Source organism: Carcharhinus amblyrhynchos, chromosome 12, assembly GCF_965287045.1.
Source record: "Carcharhinus amblyrhynchos chromosome 12, sCarAmb.v2.hapA, whole genome shotgun sequence".
Lineage (NCBI taxonomy): Eukaryota > Metazoa > Chordata > Chondrichthyes > Carcharhiniformes > Carcharhinidae > Carcharhinus > Carcharhinus amblyrhynchos.
Genome location: NC_137335.1, coordinates 4,308,171 through 4,330,563, shown reverse-complemented (window position 1 = coordinate 4,330,563; position 22,393 = coordinate 4,308,171). Strand labels below are relative to the sequence as shown.

The window sequence follows — 22,393 nt, the reverse complement described above, 5'->3', positions numbered from 1 at the left end:
TAACATTGCATTTGCCTTTCTAACTGCCAACTGAATCTGCACATTAACCTTAAGAGAATCTTGAACAAAGACTCCAGTTTCACAGACATTTCATTTGTGAAAGTAAATTCTCAATGTCAGCGTGGCTATTTGGCAGTAACTAAGACAAATCACACCATTAAAAAATCATTTACTCCTGTGTGCATCAGCCCAAACAATTTCCAGCACATTTAGTGGGTAGCTGGTGGATATGTTCTTGCATTTGAGTACCCCTTCATACGTTTAAGATCATGAAGCAGTGAAATTTGTATAGCAACTTCCACATTCTGTATTGAACTGTGCTTTTGTGGTCACAGTTGAGATCTTAATTAACAGCACTGATGAAGGGTCATCCAGACTCGAAACGTTGGCTCTATTCTCTTTCCACAGATGCTGTCAGACCTGCTGAGGTTTTCCAGCATTTTCTGTTTTTGTCCTTAATTATGTTGAGTACTGATTGCCTCACCATCGCAGAGATTGCAAAATCCAAACAGTTGCGATTTATTGTAAAGTAAATCAAACAATGTCTTCTGATGTAGTTGTTTTGTCCCAATTTTATGTGTAATATGTCATATATTCTGGATAGACACATAAAAAGAGTTTGCAGCTGCACACTGCCTGCCTGAAAATAATTTAGTTACTTCAATGGGAATAAATGAAACCACCTCCTATCTGGAACATATTGATGGAAGCAAGACCTTACGTGTGGGAGAACATTGGAAGAATAAAGAAATGAGGACATGAAAGTTCAAAAGCCAACAAATGTTCTCAGGTAGAGGTAAAATTATTTAGTTTACACAGTTTAAACTGAATTGCATTCTATTCTGAGTATGAGGACACGTACCAACCAACCCAAGAACAGCTTCTTTCCTGCTGCCATCAGACTTTTGAATGGACCTGCCTCGCACTAAGTTGATCTTCCTCTGCGCCCTAGCTATGACTGTAACATTACATTCTGTGCTCTCTCCTTTCCTTCTCCACGAACGGTATGTTTTGTCTGTATAGCTTGCGAGAAACAGTACTTTTTACTGTACATGTGACAATAATAAATCAAATCAAATCAAATCAAACATTAACACTGCAATGAAGTTAGAAAGCACTTCTGGAAGAATCTTTCTCTACACCCTAGCTATGGCTATAACACTACATTCTGCACTCCCTTCCTTCTCTAAGAACAGTATGCTTTGTAGAGCGCGCAAGGAACAATATATTTTACTGTATACTAATAAATGTGACAATAACAAATCAAATCTAATAAGTTTTACCTTAAATCTAATAAAACAGTTGCAACATAGCAAATTTGTTAACATGTATAATTTGGCAATGGTCAGGGCGACTTTACATTAATGCTACCTATTTTAATTAAACATACCTTTCCACAGAGATGCTCAAATGCAGAATCCAACCGCAGCTTGACAAAATATTCAAAGTGCTGAACCATACATTCCTTACCTCTGGAGTCTGCTCTGTCTTATCAAACATTTTGCCATCGTTTTGGACAGCGAGTCCTGAAGAGGTTGTGGTGTTTTACACCGAAGGCTGAGAAGTTGCGGGAGTCCAGACCAGCTGCGATCATGGAAGAATTCTCTCTGATTGATTGTGAATTGTGCACAAGGTGCAGGCTTTATTACAGCAAGGATTTTCTGAGGCAGAGATGATGACTAACCAGTTCAGATGCAACAATTGATTATCAACAATAGACATTAAGTGCCTGATTTATGAGATTTAACGGAAGACTTGTGGCAGTGATGACAATGAAGAAGTTAAGAGATTTATTATGACAATGCTTCCAACTTACATTCACTAAAAACAGATTAAAGGGTCATAGGATCATAGAATCCCTACAGTGCAGAAGGAGGCCATTCATCCCATCAAGCTGGAACCGACCACAATCCCACCCAAGCCCTATTCCCATAACCCCACATATTTACCCTGCTAATCCCCCTGACATTAGGGTCAATTTGGCATGGCTAATCAACCTAACCTGCACATCTTTGGATTGTGGGAGGAAACCGGAGCATCCGGAGGAAACCCACACAGACACAGAGAGAACATGCAGACTCTGCACAGACAGTGCCCTAAGGTGATAGTCATTCTGTCATTACTGTGTAAGGGAGCTTGCCATGATGGCACAGTGGTTGGCACTGTTGCCTCACAGTGCCAGGGACCTGGGTTCAATTCTCGGCTTGGATCACTGTCTGTGCAGAGTTTGCACATTCTCCCTGTGTCTGCATGGGTTGCCTCCGGGTGCTCCGGTTTCCTCCCAGAGTCCAAAGATGTGCAGGTGGATCGGCCATGCTACTGTAGGATTCTATAGGAAAAGTTAATAGGAAAAGAAAACCTCTCACATGTAAATGATCTGTTAATACAGCATGTATAACATGTGTCACAGTTTAGATTTAAGATATAACTTATTAGATTTGATTTATTATTGACACATGTATTAGTATACAGTAAAAAATATTGTTTCTTGCGCACAAAGCATACCATTCATAGAGAAGGAAAGGAGAGAGTGCAGAATATAGTGTTACAGTCATAGGGTGTGGAGAAAGATTCTTGAAGAAGTGTTTTCTAACTTCATATAGCTTGCATACACATGTGGCCTTAAATGACCTTTTCTTTACTCATTCTTGGGACATGGACGTTGCTGGCTGGTCAGCATTTATTGCCCATCCCTAGCTGCTCTTGAACTAAGTGGTTTGCTGGACCACTTCATAGGGCAGTTGAGAGCCAACCACATTGCTGTGGCTCTGGAATGGCACGTGGGCCAGACCGGGGTAAGGACGGCAGATTTCCTTCCCTAAAGGACATTGGTGGGTTTTTCCAATAATTGACAATGGTTTCATGGTCGTCAGTAGATTCTTAAGCCCATAGTTTTTTTTATTGAATTTAAATTCTGCTGCGGTGGGATACGGACCTGGGTCTCCAGAACAGTAGCTGAGTTTCTGGATTAATACCGATAATACCACTAGGCCATCGCCTTCCAAAATACACAGCTTGGACAATACTTCACATTGCCTGGTGTCAGGGCAAGGAACCATGTGTTAATGGACTGCACTCTGCAACAACAAAGAAGTGATTGTATTTGCCACTGATCCCAAACAAATCTGTCCACAATGACCTCGCGATCTGTGTGGCATGGATTACACATGGTTGTTGGACACTCTGAAAAGGTGGGAGCCAGTTTAAAGAGCCCAGCACAGCACAAATTAATCAGGTTTTGATTTTATTTGGTATGTTTTGATTCTGCTGTTGCCATGCCACTGTGGTGCTATCTGCTGTCGCGCCGAAGATCACAGAGAGGAATTAGTGAACGATGACTTTGACAATGGAAAACATTAGTGAAGAATTGATCAAAATTTGGAACGAGCTGCTTCAGGGTATTTCCCCACAGGGCTTCTCGCCTTCCTGAACAATAGCTAAGCGACTGTCCTTAATACGTGAGTCCGAAACTGAGGTAGCTAAAGGCTGGAGGGGAGGCGTTGGCCTGCTGGTATTATTACTAGACTATTAATCCAGAAACTCAGCCAATGTTCTGGGGACCTGGGTTCGAATCCTGCCACAGCAGATGGTGGAATTTGAATTTAATAAAAAATATCTGGAATTAAGAATCTACTGATGAAACCATTACCATGGTGACACAGTGGTTAGCGTTGCTGCCTCATAGCGCCAGTGACCAGGTTTGGGTCATTGTCTGTGTGGAGTTTGCACATTCTCCCTGTGTCTGTGTGGGTTTTCTCCAGGTGCTCCGGTTTCCTCCCACAGTTCAAAGATATGCAGGTTAGGTGGATTGGCCATGCTGAATTGCCCCTTAGTGTCAAGGGGACTAGTTAGGGTTAATACTTGGATTAAGGGGATAGGGCCCCGGGGGGATTGTGGTCAGTGCAGAACTGATGGATTGAACGGCCTCTTTCTACATTGTAGGGATTCTATGATTTCACTTTGACTAATTAACTGCTCTGTCTAACTTCATCTAAATCAGCACAGTCTGAGAATCAGATCTTTCCACCCTTTATGGCTTAACTATTAAACACCGAAACAAGTTGACCCTTTCTTCCCCTATTCTGAACATCATTAGCCCTGTAAACAAATCTACAGGTGCTGGTAAAATAGGAGAGAACCAAAACCTGGGGACACTCAGCAAGGCCAGATTAGCCTCTGTGGAGACAGCAAATGAGTTGATGTTTCAGCTGTAGATCCTTGAATCAGAACAAAATTGCAAGAAAGCACTTTCTTAACAGCTAGAACCATCTAACCAACACATCTTGGGGCCTATTCCCATAACCCGATGTATTTACCCTAGCTAGTCCCCCAACACTAAGGGGCAATTTAGCATGGCCAATCCACCTAACCTGCACATCTTTGGACTGTGGGAGGAAACTGGAGCACCCGGAGGAAATGCACACAGACACGGGGAGAATGTGCAGACTCCACACAAACAATCACCCAAGGCCGGAATTGAATCCAGGCTCCTGGCGCTGTGAGATGGCAGTGCTAACCACTGTGCCCCTGTGCTGCCCATTCTTGCATTTAGCTTTGATATTTCATACAATATATCTGCATGTTTTGCTGATGACTGCATCTTATATTGCATAGAATTATGTCGAACCTAAACACAGAAACAGGCCATTCAGCCCAGTGGGTCTATCCTGGTGATTATGTTCTACACAAGCCTCATCTCATCTTGGGTTCTCTCATCTGATCAGCGTATCCTTTCACTATTTTTTCACCCTGATATGATTATCCAGTTTCTCCTCAATGGGTCTCTGTTATCTCCTCTGCCAGTGGTTTTGGCAGTAAATTTCACATTCTTCCCACTCTCTGGCTGAAGAAGATTCTCCTGAATTCCGATGTTAGATTTATCAGTGACTGTTGTCTTTTTATGGACTCCAGCTTTGGATTTCCCCACAATTGGTAACATCTCCATTAGACACTTTTGATTCTCTCATTGTCTATGCTCTTCCTTTGCTCCTTGCCCATCACAAAAATCGCAAACAGGTCAGTTTGCCCGTCCAATCTTCATTGACCTGTCCTGGCAACGACTCCATGTCAATCATGGTTGCATCTTCTCCGTTGTTCTCACAAAGAGAAGGCAGTGAGTGATCTGTAAAGTGTAGAAATAATAAATACTTTAGGATACTCTATGAGAGAGTCAATGCAGACGTGATGGGCCGGATGACCTCTTCTGCACTGGAGGGATTGTATGATGAGGAATGGCACAACCAGGACCTCAGTGTGTGTCCAGTGGCTCTCTTGTTTGCCAACAGACAATGTCAGGGGTATCTTGTGGGGGAATGGGTGTCAGTCCTATCTCTCCCAGAAAGGGATTATTTTGGGGGAATGGGTGACAGTCCTCTCTCTCCCAGAAACAGCTTATTTTCCAGGGTCCATTTTAACTTCTGTGTCACTCTGGTGTGAACCTGTAAATCATGCATGTTTTTCAAAAGCACTCTCTCCACCACCGCCCCCCTGAACATTATCCTGAATGTTTAATGGCTTTGACGCGCCTTCGACGTGACCCAGTGAGGGAGCAGGGAATTTCGACATGAATTATAGATCAGCCGCGGAAAAAGGCAGGCTCTTTTTTAACCTCCCCACACAGAGAAAGAGAGAGAGAGAGAGGAACGAGGCGGTCCCTAGGCTGCATAGCTCCATCCTCCGCCTAGTTACTCAGGGGAAGAAGCCACTTCTCATGAAGTGTGGACAGCAGTTGTGCTAACCTTAGTGTCCAGTTCAGCCCTCCCTGCTTGCCTCTATCTTTCTCTCTCTCTCTCTATCCGCCTGTGTGCTTGCAGCATTGACTCTCTGCCTGCGAGAGATGAAGGGAGGATTTATCAAGGATGTTCTCCTCTTGTTGCTCAATGCAGCAATTTTGGCAACCACCGCGGCGCAGCAGAAGCTTTACACCAATCACTTCTTGGTGGAGTTAGCCGGAGAAGGGGATGATGTGGCCCAGCGAGTTGCAGCAGACACTGGCTTCATCGGTGTCAGGAAGGTAGGAATTGTGCATGTCAGCTCATGCAAGGAATAACATTAATCTAATCAGGCAGAGCTGTGCTAATTTGCCACCCACACTTATTGAAAACGCTGACAGTGTTATTTAACATTCTGTTTCATCTCTGGAACCTAACCCGCATTCTGCACCATTCTGTCTTGCACTGAATATTTTGGAAATTGGCAAATTGCTCGGGAAACGTTCCCCCCTTTTCTCGCTTTCATGGCGGATAATAAAAAGTATTGGGGTTTAAAATCTCCCTTGGTTAAAATAATTTTTTTTTTTGCCTTGTTGATGTCAATAAAGTGTTGTGATGTCCGGCCATCAAATAGTAGTGGATTATGCATCCACACAAAGGACTGGTCACTGGCATCCACAAAAACTTTCAGATCAGCCACTCCTGAAGTGGGTTAGCCAGGATTCTTACTAAACACTTCTACATTTCAGCTCATAAACCATCTGGCAGGCTGATCATCACTTTAACAAGGTTCATAATTCATTAACTGGAGCTGCCCCCTCCACACCCCGACCAGTTTCTCACTGTCATTAAGAGATGCCCCTCTCACCCCCTGTTTATTTGGGCTTAGGTTAACTGTCCATTAATTCATAGAAACATAGGAAGTAGAAGCAGGAGTAGACCATTTGGCCCTTCGAGCCTGCCCCGCCATTTCATTTTGATCATGGCTGATCATCAAATTCAATATCCTGATCTCGCCTTCCCCCCATATCCTTTGATCTCTTTAGCCGCAGAGCTATTTCTAGTTCTTACCCAGGTGGCACAGTGGCACAGTGGATAGCACTGCTGCCTCACAGCTACAGGGACTTGGGTTCACTTCCAGCCTCTGGTCACTGTCGATGTGGAGCTTGCATATTCTCCCCGTGTCTGTGTCGGTTTCCTCTGGGTGCTTCGGGTTTCCTCCCACAGTCCAAAGAATTTAGTCATGCTAAATTGACCTTTAGTGTTAGGGGAATTAGCGGGGTAAATATATGGGGTTATGAGAATAGGGCCTGCATAGGGTTGTGGTCAGTGCAGATTCGATGGGTTGAATGGCCTCCTTCTGCACTGTAGGGATTTTATGATTTTATGATTAATTCCTTCTTAAAATCAGACAACATTCTGGCCTCAACTACTTTCTGTGGTAGTGGATTCCACACATTCACCACCCTCTGGGTGAAGAAATTTCTTCTCACCTCTAGTTCTAAAAGTTTTACACCTTATCCTCAAACTGTGACCCTCTAGTTATGGAATCCTGGAACCTAGTTATGGATTCTTTCTGAATCTACCCTATCTATTTCTATTCCTGCTGGAATTTTATAAGTTTCTATGAAAACCCCTATTCAGTCACTGAGATAACATGCAGAGCTGGTCTGTGGCTCTACAACCCTGTTAACTCTTTGTTTACACTGGTGTTATCTTATTTTGGTCCAGACAAGATTGAAATGGGTCTATATTTGTGTCTGGAAAGAAATAGAAAAGGCCTCTTGGGGGGGGTTTGTTTTGGAGAGTTGGATGCGCTAAACATCTGCGAGACAGGGAGTTTGGGGCATCTTTTGGAAACAATTATGATCTGTGCCATGATTGGGAGATGGGAGATGGTGTGCTTCGATTATTTGTTAGAGCAACTCCCCTCCTACACACTTACACACACACACACACACACACACACGTACACAGACACACACACTTACACACACACACACACGTACACAGACACACACACTTATACACACACACACACACACACACACACACACACACACACACACACACACACACACACACACACACACACACACACACACACACACACACACACACACACACACTGCTGCTGTTGATGTTGTGAAACTGCAGTCTGATATAAAAACCCCAGTACAAAGAGAGTGGGAAGTCCAGACTTCAGGGAAGGTTAGATGTGGAAAATCATCACTCCACCATCATCCCTATAGATAAAAGCATCTCTGTCCAGCTACAGTGTCGGCAAGGCTCAAAATATAGATCCAGATCAACGATTTAAACATTGGGAAATCCATTGGAGCTCTGAAAGCTATCACTCAGGGAATGTAACCTCTGAGTATAAATCCAATTGCAGGTTCCAATTCTCCAGAGAGAAACTCTAATACATTTGCCTTGTGGGTGGTTAATAGGTGCCAGTAGAATTTCTGATGAGATGCATTGTAACCAACTCTTTAAAGCGTGTGTGTGTGTGTGTGTGTGTGTGTGCCGGGGGGTGGGGGGAGGTGAGTGCGGGGTGGGGGGTGGGCGTGGTAGTTGTGTAAAGTGCGGTACATCTCACAATCTTAAGTTACATTCAGAGTGAAGAACCCATTCATTCATTCATTCAGCACCCGACGCTGTTCCCACTCGGCGCTGTCCATGGTGCTGAATCCGAGGTGCTATTCCCACAACTTTGAAACATTACTGCTGGTCGACCGCGGAGTTGTGATGAATGTTTTGAACTGGACATCCGCCTTTTGCGTTGGTCAGTTTTAATGGAACTAAATATTTATTGTCAAAAGACTTTGCAGCGTTGCTGATCGTTTTTTCTCCAATCATCCTTTGGGATTGACTCTCAAACCCTCTCGTCCAAACATAGTTTGACCAATTTCCTAACCCTTCATTTGTGTTCAATTTGTACAGAGAGGGACAGGTACTTTATCATCAGAGAGCTGTGTCTCTGGAGGACTAGGAATTTCCTTACAACACAATTGCACTTTGCTAAAATTGCGGTTTTTAATATGATAAAATTTACTGTTGAGTGATAATCATCAACATGCCTTCATCCACTCAACAATATTCCACCTTTTCAAAAATATTAACATTTTCCACAGAATGTTTCTTCATGGAGACTGATACCGTCAGTAATTGGTAACATAGCGGGGACCCTGATTTATAAACATCACTTCAATTTGCCTTCAATTTCACAAGACTGTTTTCCCATTTACTTTCCCCAATCAAGTCAATTTCCCTCCCAAATGATCTCCTAGTAAAATAGGATAGATTTTTATATTATTGTGTCATTAAATTCTGCTGCATTTTATCCATATTGGGCTCCTTTGCACGTTTTTTGCTTAAAGTGACGTTTTATTAAATCTCTGTGGACATGTACAGGGGTGGGGGGGGGGGTTCGAGGGGCAAGGACAGCAGATTGAAGGGCTGAATGCTCAGAGCTTTGGAAAATACTTTGTCCCTTGTGGCTCTTGGTGTGGGAGTTATTTCAATTGCCCTCTGAAAACCGCCATGTATCTTTCCCCAGAGAGTGGTGAGAAGCTGGAACACGGAGAGTGCAGGAGACAAAGTGTGTTGGTGCATTGAGGGGTTTAGGGTTAGGTAGCTAAACACTGGAAGGGAGAAGGGAATGAGGAGTTGTGCTTTGTCAAAAAACCATGAATGGGTGTTGGTGTTGGGGATAGGGGCAGCTGGGGGCTTGCTAGGTCATTTCATTGCTAGCAATGAAATGGTTGGAGTTTCTGTAAAGCAGATTGGGTATAAATAAGAATGAGTTCATTAGTGAACCAGGAAGTTTAACTCTTTCTAAATTAAGGACAATCCAGTATTTTCATAGTCATCATCACTGGTGCCACTTTTTAAATACACATATATGTACACACTAGGTTTATTTAATTGAATTTAAATTCCCAACTGTCATCTGGGGATTTGAATTCATGGCCTGGATTTTCTCAGAGTGGGGAAGATTTTGTGGACCTTTACTAATGGTGGGTAGGACCCAGGTGCGGAAGTTCCACGCCCATTTCTGATAGTTCCAACTTCCACTGCGTGGGAGAGGCTGTGAATCACTAGGTGGCAAACCTGAACTCAGCAGGGCCATTGGAACCGAGTGCTGAGTCATAATTTTGGCTATTGCAAGGGCCTTAACACACAATGTGGGGGTCACAAATTGATGGAGTAGACATAAGTGCACTTGAAGGGTGGATAAGGTCTGGAGAACTATCAATCTCTGACTTTTAAAAAAATGTCCCACTTTTTAAACTTTGGGATAAAGAAAAATGGGCTGTGGCTATCAGAAAGAGTTTAAAAATCCCTCCATTGGCTTGCTTTGATTGGCAGACCTGATAGCTTAGAAAGTAAGGCATCTGTGCAGTTTCCATTGAGGTCCTTGTTGACACTTCCTCTAGCACTAGTATTATGCAATTAGGAATATTTGGCTGAGTTTCAAAAGCTAGAATGGAGATTCTGAGTTCACTATTTAATTGACAATTTAAATGATTAACTGTCTTTGATGTAGGGTTTAAATACAGCTTTTTTTTTATAGGAAATCAACTGCTTGAGGAGATTTAAGAGCTTTTAATGGATTTATGAGTGGGAGGTTTTCCCACTGTCAAGTGCGTAGGAGTGAGAGCTGAATTAGATTGTTAGACTTTTTTTTATCTCCACATGGCCCCTGAGGTTTACTTGTGGTGGATCCTGAGTAAATGGCATGGAGAGTATGAGATGTTGTGGGGGTGGGTGGGGTCATGAGTTGGCCTGGAAGGTATAAGAGGCCATTGGAATGGGTAGGAATGAGGGGGCTTGAGAGGTGAGAGCTAGGGGCCTAACACCTATTAAAATAACTGGGGCAAAGACCAAGAATACAAAAGTGGGTCTTCTAACCAGGTTGCCTCAGCATCCATTATCCCAGGCTTTGCTTCCAAGATCACACATTCCCACCCCTCCCAGGCTCCGTCAGAGCTAAATTCACATGATTCGGGATACTTTTCACAGAGGTGGGTTCAGCAATTTGGAAATTGCTACACTATCTACCTTGGTGGCCAAATTCTGGCCCCACATCCCTGGTTCATTAGCCCAGGTCTCTGGTTTACTGGTCCAGTAATGTAAACGCTACTGTTCCCTATTGCTGATAAAGCAGGTTGGGAGGAGGCCCCTAGTGAGCATTGAGACCAGCCTGGAGCAGTTGTTCTGAATGGCCTGTTTCTCTACTGTAAATTCTCAGATATCCTCACTTCATGCTCCACTTATTGTCACATTCCTAAATTATTCTTAATATGAATTAGAGATTGGTACTCTGGGTGGATCCTGAACTCAATTAAAAATGGGGAAACCAAGAGAATTTTGAAGAATTAGAGGTGATTAATTGAAATTTACAAAATATTTCAAGGAACAGACTGAGTAGATGCAGATAAGATATTTTCCTTGGTTGGGGCACTTAGAACCAGGGGACATAATCTCAAAGTAATGTGGAGGCCACGTTGGACTGAGCTGAGGAGAAATTTCTTTACACAGAAGGTTGTGAATCTTTGGAATTCTCTATTCAGAGGGAAACTTAGTCATTGAGTCTGTTTAAGATAGAAATTGATAGATTTCGGATTCACGATAACATAAAGGATAACATAGAAACAGAATATAGGAGCAGGAGGAGGCCATTTGGCCCTTCGATCCTGCTCCACCAGTCATCATGATCATGGCTGATCATCCAACTCAACATCCTGCTTTCTCCCCATAACCTTTGATCCCATTCTTCCCAAGTGCGATATCCAGCCGCCTCTTGAATACATTCAATGTTTTGGCATCAAGTACTCCCTGTGGTAATGAATCCACAGGCTCACCACGCTTTGGGTGAAGAAATGTCTCTGCATCTCCATCCTAAATAGTCTGTCCTGAATCCTCAGACTGTGACTCCTGGTTCTGGACACTTCCACCATTGGGAACATCCTTCTAGCATCTATCTCATCTAGACCTGTTAGAATTTTATAACTCTCTATGAGACACCCCCTCATTCATCTGAAGCGAAAACAATCCTAATCTAGTCAATCCCTCCGCATATATCAGTCCCGCCATCCCCGGAATCAGCCTGGTAAACCTTCGCTGCTCTCCCTCGAGAGCAAGGACATCTTCCTTAGGAAAGGAGACCAAAACAGCACACAATATTCTAGGGGCATGAAGATAGTGCGGGTAAAAGACATTTACGTGTCTGATCAGCCATGATCATATTGAATGGCGGAACAAGCTTGATGGGCTGAATGGCCTGCTCCATTCCGATGTTCCTAAGTGCCACTTGATTGCGTTGTTGATGATTCTTTTCATCATTTTACTGATGATCAAGAGTAGGCTGATGGGGCAGTAATCAGTTGGGTTGGATTCGTCCTGCTTTTTGTGGGTAGGGCATTTTTCCACATTGGCAGGCAGATGCCAGGGTTGTAGCTGGTTTGGAATAGCTTGACTAGAGCCACAGGTAGTTCTGGAACACAGGTCTTCATTGCCATTACTAGAATGTTGTCAGGGCCCGTGATGGCCTTTGCGGAATCCAGTGCCTTCAGCCATTTCTTGACGCCATGTGGAATGTGAATCAAACTGGCTGAAGACTGGCATCCGTGATGCTGGGCACCTCTGGAAGAGCTACTGAAGAGGGGGCGGCACGGTGGCACAGTGGTTAGCACTGCTGTCTCACAGCATCAGTAACCTGGGTTCGTTTCCGGCCTTGAGTCATTGTATATGTGGAGTCTGCATATTCTCCTTGTGTCCGCGTGGGTTTCCTCTGGGTGCTCTGGTTTCCTCCCACAGTGGATTGGCCATGCTAAGTTGTGTCTTAGTGTTGGTTAGGGGGATTAGCAGAGTCCATATGTGGGATTACGGGGATAAGGTAGGGGGCTGGGTAAGATGCTCTGTCAGAGATTCCGTGCAGACTTGATGGGCTGAATGGCCTCCTTCAGCTCAATGTGAATTCTGTGCTTCTATTCTATGATTAAAGCTCACAAAATAATACAGGCCGGGTAGCTCAGTGGATAATAATGGTGTCAGGTCGGAAAAACATTCTATAACTTGCTGATTGTATCACAACAATGTTGGTGTTCTTTATTTAAATTAATTGATTTAAAAAAACTGTACATGTTTGGAATAATGTAGTCATATGAAAGCAATTCTATTGAATGTATGGCATGGACTTCAGTTTATTAATTTGCGTTATCCCGGAGGACCTTCCTACATATGGATATTTCCATTTCTAAGTCCAGTGAATGCTTGTTTTTGCAGAGTTGCATTTTTCGACTTACCAGTAAATGATTTTTCACTTTTGATCATGTGATGGAGCACCAAACAGCAGAAAGTAACTCTGCTGGAGAAGTGAATCGCGCTGATCCTGTTGTGTATGTGATGTGTGAAAGGAAATCCAGCCTCTGTTTTTATATCGCAAGAACCTCTGCTCACTTACTGCCAAGTGAAGCAAGTGTCGTGCAGATGCTGCACTTCTCAAAGTGCCGGATGTTTCTGAAACTGACCAGTACATCCCAGTTTCCAGAACTGATCTCCCCAAACAGCAATTACATTTCACTGGGCTGGTATTAACCTAATTGAACTGTGTGATGTAGCGAAACACAGCCTAAACTTGAAGTCTTAGACAGAGCTAAGCAATGCCACAACCAATGGAACAGATCTAAGCTCTGCAGTCCCGGAAGGGAAGAAAAACAGTAAAATGGGGAAAATACTGGTCTGAACTCTTCTTGTATACTTTAAAATGGAATGCCAGTAAACATGGAAATGAGAGTACTGGCTCCCCAAACTTTTTTTTCCTTCTGGAGCCCAAGCATGTGTGGGTTAGGTGCATTGGCCATGCTAAATTACCCCTTAGTGTCCCAGGATGCATAGATTAGAGGGATTAGTGGGGTAAATATGTGGAGTTACAGGGATAGGGCCTGGGTGGGATTGCTGTTGGTGCAGACTCAATGGGCTGAATGGCCTCCTTCTGCACTGTAGGGATTCTATGACCCTGTCACAGCCAGTCTTGAATGCCAGTTATTAAACAATGCATTAGAGGAGGGAACTCCACAAATTCAGGCCCAGTTTGCTTAATCCCTCTTCATAAGACAGTCCCGCTACCCCAGAACAAGTCTAGTGAACCTTTGTTGCACTCCCTCTATGGCAATAATATCCTTTTTGAGGTAAGGGGACGAAAATGGTACACAGTGCTCCAGGTGAGCTCTAAACAAGCTCCCATACAATTGAAGTAGGAATCACTACTCCCATACTCAAATCCTCTTGCAGCAAAGGATAACATTCCATTAGCCGTCCTAATAGCTTGCTGCGCCTGCACTCCCAAGCATCCAACATCAGTGGTGCCATCAAAAAGGGTAAGCATCCAATCACGGTGAAGTATTCTCACAGACAGCAAACCAGGAAGTGAAATGTACTGAAGTTTTTACCTCTAAGTACAGTTTTACCAAGATGAAATGAATATTTGGGACATACACTAAGTTGTAATATTGCAAACAAATGTATTTAAAATATACACATTTATCAAAATGGGGAAATTTGTCAGGCCCGCTTCAATTAACAAAACACAGCTGCGTTTGAGATTTTTATTCAGTTCTGTTTGAGCAGGTCTTGAACAATTCACCCAATGGGGAAATGTGGAATCACACAGAGCAATTTCTGGATTTCTATGTGTAACTGCGCGTACGCAGACTCCTGAAGCTGGACCTCAGATGAGTGGTGAGACAGTCATTATCACCACAAAACCTGGGCCGTAACCCTTGATAAGGAATAAAATCTGGATACAAGTTCGTAAAATATGAACTTTGTTTAAATAACATTCATTTTATTGAGATTTTTGAATGAAAAGAGATATGTAGGAAATGCACATTTAGGATAAAGATAGCTGATGTAAAGAAGGAACTGGAATGAAAATTTCTGTTGATGAAATTTATCTCAACCCTTTTCATAGAATTATAGAATCTCTACAGTTCAGAAGGAGGCCATTCAGCCCATCAAGTCTGCACCGACCACAATAACACCCTGGGCTTTATCTCCACAACTGCTTTACTCTGCTAATCCCCTAATACTAAGGAACACTTTAGCATCGCCAATCAACCTAACCCATACACCTTTTGACTGTGGAAGGAAACCAGAACACCTGGAGGAAGCCCACATAGACATGTAGAGAATGTGCAGACTCTGCACAGACAGAGACCCTGAGGCTGGAATTGAACCCAGGTTCCTGGCGCTGTGCTAACCATCGTGCCACCATACCACTGATGTTCTTGCATCTTCTAACACTATCAGAACCCTTTCAATACAATCATTTTCTGGGTGTGCATTTTGCACATAACCTGATTTAATCTAAGACTTTGACTCTGTAAATTAAATACATTTCCTGTATTCTTTTCTGAAAAAGAGTTGGAGTGTTAAGTAATTTGTATTGTAGGACTTTAGAATGGGTTAGAGATTAAGCACAGTAAGAAGTCTCACAACACCAGGTTAAAGTCCAACAGGTTTATTTGGTAGCAAACATCACTAGCTTTTGGAGCACTACTCCTTCGTTAGGTGAGTGGCAGTTCTGATCACAAATAGGGCATATAAAGGCACACACACAGTTTACAGAATACTGATTAGAATACGAGTCTTTACAGCTAATCTAGTCTTAAACGTACAGACATAGTGAGTGGAGATAACATTAAGCATAGGTTAAAGAGATGTGTATTGTCTCCAGACAGGACAGTAAGTAAGATGTTGCAAGCCTAAGCAAGTCATGGGGGTTACAAATAGTGTGACATGAACCCAAGAACCCTGTTGAGGCTGTCCTCATGTGTGTGGAACTTGGCTATCAGTCTCTGCTCAGCGACTCTGCACTGTCATGTGCTGTGAAGGCCGCCTTGGAGAATGTTTACCCGAAGATCAGAGGCCGAATGCCTGTGACCACTGAAGTGTTCGCCAACAAGAAGACCACAGTCTTGCCTGGTGATTGTCGAGCGGTGTTCATTCATCTGTTGTCATAGTGTTTGCATGGTCTCCCCAATGTACCATGCTTCGGGACATCCTTTCCTGCAGCCTATAAGGGAGACAATGTTGGCTGAGTTGCAAGAGTATGTACTGTGTACCTGGTGGATGGTGTTCTCATGTGAGATGATGGCATCCGTGTCGATGATCCGGCATGTCTTGCAGAGATTGCTGTGGCAGGGTTGTGTGGTGTCATGGTCACTGTGTTCCTGAAGGCTGGGTAGTTTACTGCAGACAATGGTTTGTTTGAGGTTGTGCAGTTGTTTGAAGGCAAGAAACATAGAAAAACTACAGCACAATACAGGCCCTTTGGCCCACAAAGTTGTGTCGAACATGTCCCTAGAAGTGGGGGTGTGGGGATGGCCTTGGCGAGATGTTCATCTTCATCAATGACAAGTTGAAGACTCCGGAGAAGATGTCGTAGCTTCTCTGCTCCGGGGAAGTACTGGACGACGAAGGGTACTCTGTCCACTGTGTCCCGTGTTTGTCTTCTGAGGAGGTCAGTGCGGTTTTTTGCTGCGTCACGTCGGAACTGTCGATTGATGAGTCAAGCTCCATGTCCTGTTCTTATCCACATTTAGAGATTAAATGCAGGCAGACTTGTGAATTGTCATTAAAGGAGGTTTTAATTACAGCTAATTGAGAAAATTTACATAGTTACCCCATTCTGATGGTGCGATCAGAGTTTTGACTTGAATTTCATAATTAAACCCAAGATATCACTTGATCTTCATCTTTTGAGCTTTATGTCCTTGAATCAGAATATAATTATATGAATATGGTTTATTGCGTAAGTTGTAGGAGGAATAATGGAGAGAAATTTCTTCACCCAGGCTGTGGTGAATGTGGGGAATTCACTGCCACAGAAAGTAGTTGAGGCCAAAACATTGTGTGATTTCAGGAAGAAATTAGACACAGATCTTGGGGCTACAGGGGACAAGGGATTCGGAGGGAAGGCAGGATCAGGATATTGAATTTGATGATCAGCCATGATCACAATGAATGGTGAAACTTTATGGTGGGCAGCAGAAGATTGTCTTTAGCAGGGTAACTAAGATAACTAAGAACAAGGTAGTTATTGTTGTAACAGGCTAACTGAGATAATTGAGAGCAGGATAGGTATAGCTATAACAGGATAACTGTAATGACTTCAGTCAGGCCATTGAGGTTGGCCTATTGGAGTATGAACTCCCTGATTAAAGATCCAATTGATGGGCCAATCAATCTTTCCCTTGCTCTTATCCAGGAGTGTCAGCTCCTCAGGCCCAAAGATAGACTGCTGACTGGTAGCACTCTGTGTCTCACTGTTAGAGTTAGTAAATAAAGGGATTTTGGTGAAGGAACATATACTTGATTGGAATACACTGGCTGACGAGGACATTCCCACAAGTCGCTCTGTGAGGAATATTTTATGACTAAGGTTTGTGTGAAATCCCTCTTTGAATTTTTCTAATGCAGGCACTGAGCTGTCATACAAAAGCTGCCAAAATAAATGCAATGTTCGATGCTGCAGTTTGCGACCAGCGCCACTCCTGATTTATTAGTTTCACAAGTAGGCTTAACGTTAACACCGCAATGAAGTTACTGTGAAAATCCCCTAGTTGCTGCACTCCAGCGCCTGTTCGGGTGCACTGAGGAAGAATTTAGCACAGCCAATGTACCTAACCAGCATGTCTTTCAAAGAAAATCAGAGGAAACCACACAGACACAGGGCAGACTCCACCCAGACAGTGACCCAAGCTGGGAATTGAACCTGCGTCCCTGGCGCTGTGAGGCAGCACTGCTAACCACTGTGCCACCGTGCCACCCTATTATTTCCAGTATACATTACCAACGCATCTCATTTTATGACAAAAATGTCGCCGCGTTCTTTTCCGGATCCGGGATTATGATTTTGAGAAAAAAGCCAAGCTGACACAAGATCGAAGAATGCCAGAAACATCCATCATGCCAGGCAGAGTCTGCGTAGGGATCAAACATGTTCATGTTTGAGGCAGGACCATGGGTTGAGCAGCCTGAATGGTCAACTTGGCCGTTCTACCTTGAGAAACCTGCCAAGTATTTCTTGCAATCTCTGCTTTTGTTTCTGCAGTTTTTGAATTTTTTGCTGATCCAATGCCATGGAATGGCTAAGAACTATAAAAACAATGGTTATGTCTAATTGGAGCAGTGCATGTTATATTTGACAGCCAGATTTGCTATCCTGGGGTGATGCTGAGTAATTCCGAAAAATTGCATTTTCTTCTGGATCTATTAACAGAGGGCAGGAATCATTTGAGTTGATGTAATAAGTGTAAATGTTATAAAAAGGATTCATAACTGTTCTTGATTTTACTCACACATGTTTGCAGTAACCTGCAGAGCAGCTAAAAGTAGCAGAATGTTGAATAGTCTGCGCCATCCGTGTAGCATTTCTTCTATTGAGTTAGTGTTCGGAAACCATAACTAAGCAAAAAAGAAAATGCATCTAACAGACCACAGGGAACATTCCAGTAGAGTTCACAACGTACTCAGTGCAGTTCTGTATTTTACAAAAGCAACAGAGAGAAGTTGGGATTTTCTGACCCTGAGGTGGCACAGTGGTTAGCACTGCTGCCTCAAGGCATCAGGGACCTGGGTCCCCTTCCCAGCTCCAGTCACTATCCATGCAAAGTCTGCACATTCTCCCTGTATCCACGTGGGTTTCCTCCAGGTGCTCCAGTTTCCTCCCATAGTCCAAAAATGTGCAGGTTAGGTGAATTAAGCATGCTAAATTCTCCCTCAGTGCACTCAAGCAGGCACCAGAGTGTTGCGACCAGGGGATTTTCATGGTAATTTCATTGCAGTGTTAATGTAAGCCTATATGTGACTAATAAGTAAACTTTACTGTCGTATCGGGACATATCACGTGAGATGTGATGGTCCAGTCAAAGTCCATTGACTTCCAGTGGGACTGGTCCATTCCCAGTTTGGGTCACTGTCTGTGTGTAGTTTGCACGTTCTCCCCGTGTCTGCATGGGTTTCCTCCGGGTGCTCTGGTTTCCTCCCACAGTTCAAAGGCATGCAGGCTAGCTGCATTGACCAAGCATTTCCCTCAGTGTACCCGAACAGGCACCGGAGTGTGGCGACTAGAATTTTTGCAGTAACTTAATTGCAGTATTAATGTAAGCCGACTTGTGATACTAATAAATAAACTAAACTAAACTTTTGCAGGACAGGAAATTTAGTGGACCTTGCACTCATTATTTCTCTAGAGAAGGAACTGATCTGGGTAAGAAGGGGGCAGGGGTGGGGTGCTGGCGACGATAGTGGTCATCGATTCTTTTGTGGAGTCGGTTTAAATTTTAAGCTTAAGTTTATTTATTGGTGTCCACAAGTAGGCTTACATTAACACCGCAATGAAGTTAATGTGAAAATCCCCTAGTTGCCACACTCTGGCACCTGTTCGGGTACACTGAGGGAGAATTTAGCATGGCCAATGCACCTAACCTGCACGTCTTTCAGACTGTGGGAGGAAACCAGAGCACCCGGAGGAAACCCATGCAGACACAAGGAGAATGTGCAGACTCTGCACAGACAGTATCCCAAGCCGGGAATCGAACCTAGATTCCTGGTGCTGTGAGGCAGGAGTGGTAGCCACTATGCCACCGTACCCGCCCTTAGAGTATTTACAGCTGGAGAAACCCAGAACAGTAAAATTCAAATACTTGAGTGTTTAATTGAGAAAACCCCAGAGATCCTTTCGAGAACTGATGGTTAGCCTACTTCAGCCTTGGAGATGCCAGAGGTTTGTTTAAGTCAAACATGGTTAGGAGCCAGAGTGTGAGATAGACACACTATTGAAATGTGTAAGCAGAGCAGGTCGCAAAATATAACATACTGCAGAAGCTGGAAATCTGAAATAAATGATAAAATGTTCAGCAACTCAGACAGCATCTGTGGAGAGAGAAGCAGGATTAATGTTCCAGATCAATGATCTAGAATCATAGAATCCTACAGTGCAGAAGGCGGCCATTCGGCCCATCAAGTCTACACCGACCACAATCCCACCCGGGCCTATCCCCACCACTCCACTTATTTACCCTAGCTAGTCCCCTGACACTAAGGGGCAATTTATCATGGTCAATCCACCCAACCTGAACATCTTTGGCGTTTGGGAGGAAACTGGAGCACCCAGAAGAAACCCACGTAGACACGGGGAGAATGTGCAAACTCCACACAGACAGTGACCCAAGCCGGGAATCGACCCCAGCTCCGTAGCGCTGTGAGGGAGCAGTGCTAACCGCTGTGTCACCGTGCCGCCCTTCCATCGGAACTGGAACTAGACGTGTAGCAGGTTTGTAAGCAAGTGGATAGAGGGAGGGAAAGGCAGGGATTGGGGGGTAGGGGGCAAAAAATTAATCAGATTGGGAAGTCTGTGAGTGTCACAGGGCAAGAGAGATTAAATGACGAAAGGGATAATGGTGTGAGAACATAAATAGGGGTGACACAGTGGCACAGTGGTTAGCACTGCTGCCTCACAGCACCAGGAACCCAGGATCAATTCCCAGCTTGGGTCACTGTCTGTGCAGAGTCTGCACATTCTCCCCATGTCTGCATCGGTTTCCTCCCACATTCTGAAAGACATGCTGGTTCGGCGCATTGGCTGTGTTAAATTCTCCCTCAATGTACCCAAACAGGCGCCAGAGTGTGGCGACTAGGGGATTTTCACAGTAACTTCATAAGCCTGCTTGTGAGACTAATAAATAAAAATAAATAGGAACGGAAGGAACAGCCCCTTGAGCCTGTCCATTACTCATAATGAACATGACTGACCTTAACCTTCAGATCTGCTTTCCTGCCCACTGCCCATATCCCTTAAATCAAAACTCTGTGACGAAGGAGGGTGATAATGGGAGAAACAGGGAATGGGTCTGGAGGAGGTGTGAACGGCAGCTGCCAAATCATTCTCGGGAATTGCTGCAGTGATGAAATTGAGACACATTACTGACTGCGGCAGGCTGCAAAGTACCTCCATCTGAAATGAGCTGTGGTCCCTGGGGTTTGCTGCAGTGTAGGATGGAGAGGTCGGAATGGAAATGACAAAGTGTGTAAAAGCAACAGCTGAATCCAAGTGTGGAAAATGGAAAAGACACCAGTCAGAGGTTCTCCTCTTGCTGAGAGGTCCCTCCCACACACTGCCAGCTGTGAGTGATAAACTTTAGCCCTCATTTGGGATGTCAGCGCTGATTGTGAAAGTGCTGTACAAGCTGTCTACTCCCAGGTGACTTCTGACTGGCAGTTCTAAAGTTCTAAGAATAAAACTTTGCAGATGCTGGAAATCTGTTAACAGAAACTCAGGCTGGAATCTTCCAGCGTTTGTTAAATTTTCAGGAGGCAGATGCCATTTCTTTTAAAAGTAAAGTTTGTTTATTAGTGTTACAAGTGAGGTTTACATTAACACCGCAGTGAAGTTATTGGGAAAATCCTCTTGCCTGATAGTGCCAGGGACCCAGGTTCCATTCCCAGCTGGGGTCACCGTCAGTGTGGAATCTGCACATTCTCCCCATGTGTGCCTGGGTTCCCTCCAGGTGCTCCGGTTTCCTCCCACACTCCAAAGGTGTGTGGGTTAGGTGGATTGGCCATGATAAATTGCCCCTCAGTGTTAGGGTGACTAGCTAGGGTAAATGTATGGGGTTACGGGGATAGGAGCTGGGTGGGATTGATGTCGGTGCAGACTCAATGGGCTGAATGGTCTCCTTCTGCACTGTAGGAATTTTTAATTTGATTTATCATTGTCACGTGTATCAGCATACAGTGAAAAGTATTGTTTTTTACACATTGTCCATAGAGAGGAAAACGAGAAAGTGCAGAATGTAGCGTTACAGTCATAGCTAGAGTGTAGAGAAAGATCAACTTAATGCGAGGTGGGTCCATTCAAAAGTCTGACGGCAGCAGGGAAGGAACTGTTCTTGAGTAGTTTGGGTAAATGTCTTCAGACTTTTGAACCATTTTCCAAATGGAAGAAGGTGGAAGTTTTTTTTCGTTTATTTATTAGTGTCACAAGTACATGTACATTAACACTGCAAAAATCCCCTTATCGCCACACTCTGGCACCTGTTTGGGTACACTGAGGGAGAATTTAGCGCAGTCAATGAACCTAACTAGCATGTCTTTTGGACTGTGAGAGGAAACCGGAGCACCCGGAAGAAACCCACACAGACATGGGGAGAATGTGCAAACTCCATACAGACAGTGACCCAATCCGGGAATCAAAACCGGATCCCTGGCACTGTGAGGCAGCAGTGCTAATCACTGTGCCACCTTGCAGGGCCCAGCAGAGTATTTCTGGGGTGTGTGGGGTCCCTAATGATGCTGGCTGCTTTGCCGAGGCAGTGGGAAGTGTAGACAGAGTCAATGGATGGGAGCTGGTTTGAGTAATGGCCTTTCACTAATGGTGCTGTTGGGGTCTGCGTTTTACGGGGAGCTGCCCCAAGGGCTGGAGGGTCCTCCCCATCCTCCTCACTGATGCCTGAATAGCTCTTTACTGGCTGCCTGCCGCTGCCGGGGGAGGGGGTGGGGAGATGTGGGTGGGGAGGCATGGTGGTGGGGGGGTTGACCAGCCCCTGGCAGGATTGCTGGGAAGTGGTGACACGTCTCGGTACCCTCACCTCCGACCTTAATCCTGGTCCTGC

General features: G+C 44.2%; 1 protein-coding gene across 1 annotated transcript in view; it reads left to right on the top strand.

Moving 5' to 3' along the window:
• Positions 1-5,639: 5,639 nt before the first annotated feature.
• The window catches only part of pcsk2 (proprotein convertase subtilisin/kexin type 2), a 63,785-nt gene continuing 47,031 nt past the window's right edge, over positions 5,640-22,393 (top strand). Inside the window, exon 1 of the mRNA XM_080199717.1 lies at positions 5,640-6,013. Coding sequence (XP_080055843.1) covers positions 5,837-6,013 — 177 coding nt within the window. The 5' untranslated portion in view covers positions 5,640-5,836. The remainder of the gene's footprint in view (positions 6,014-22,393) is intronic.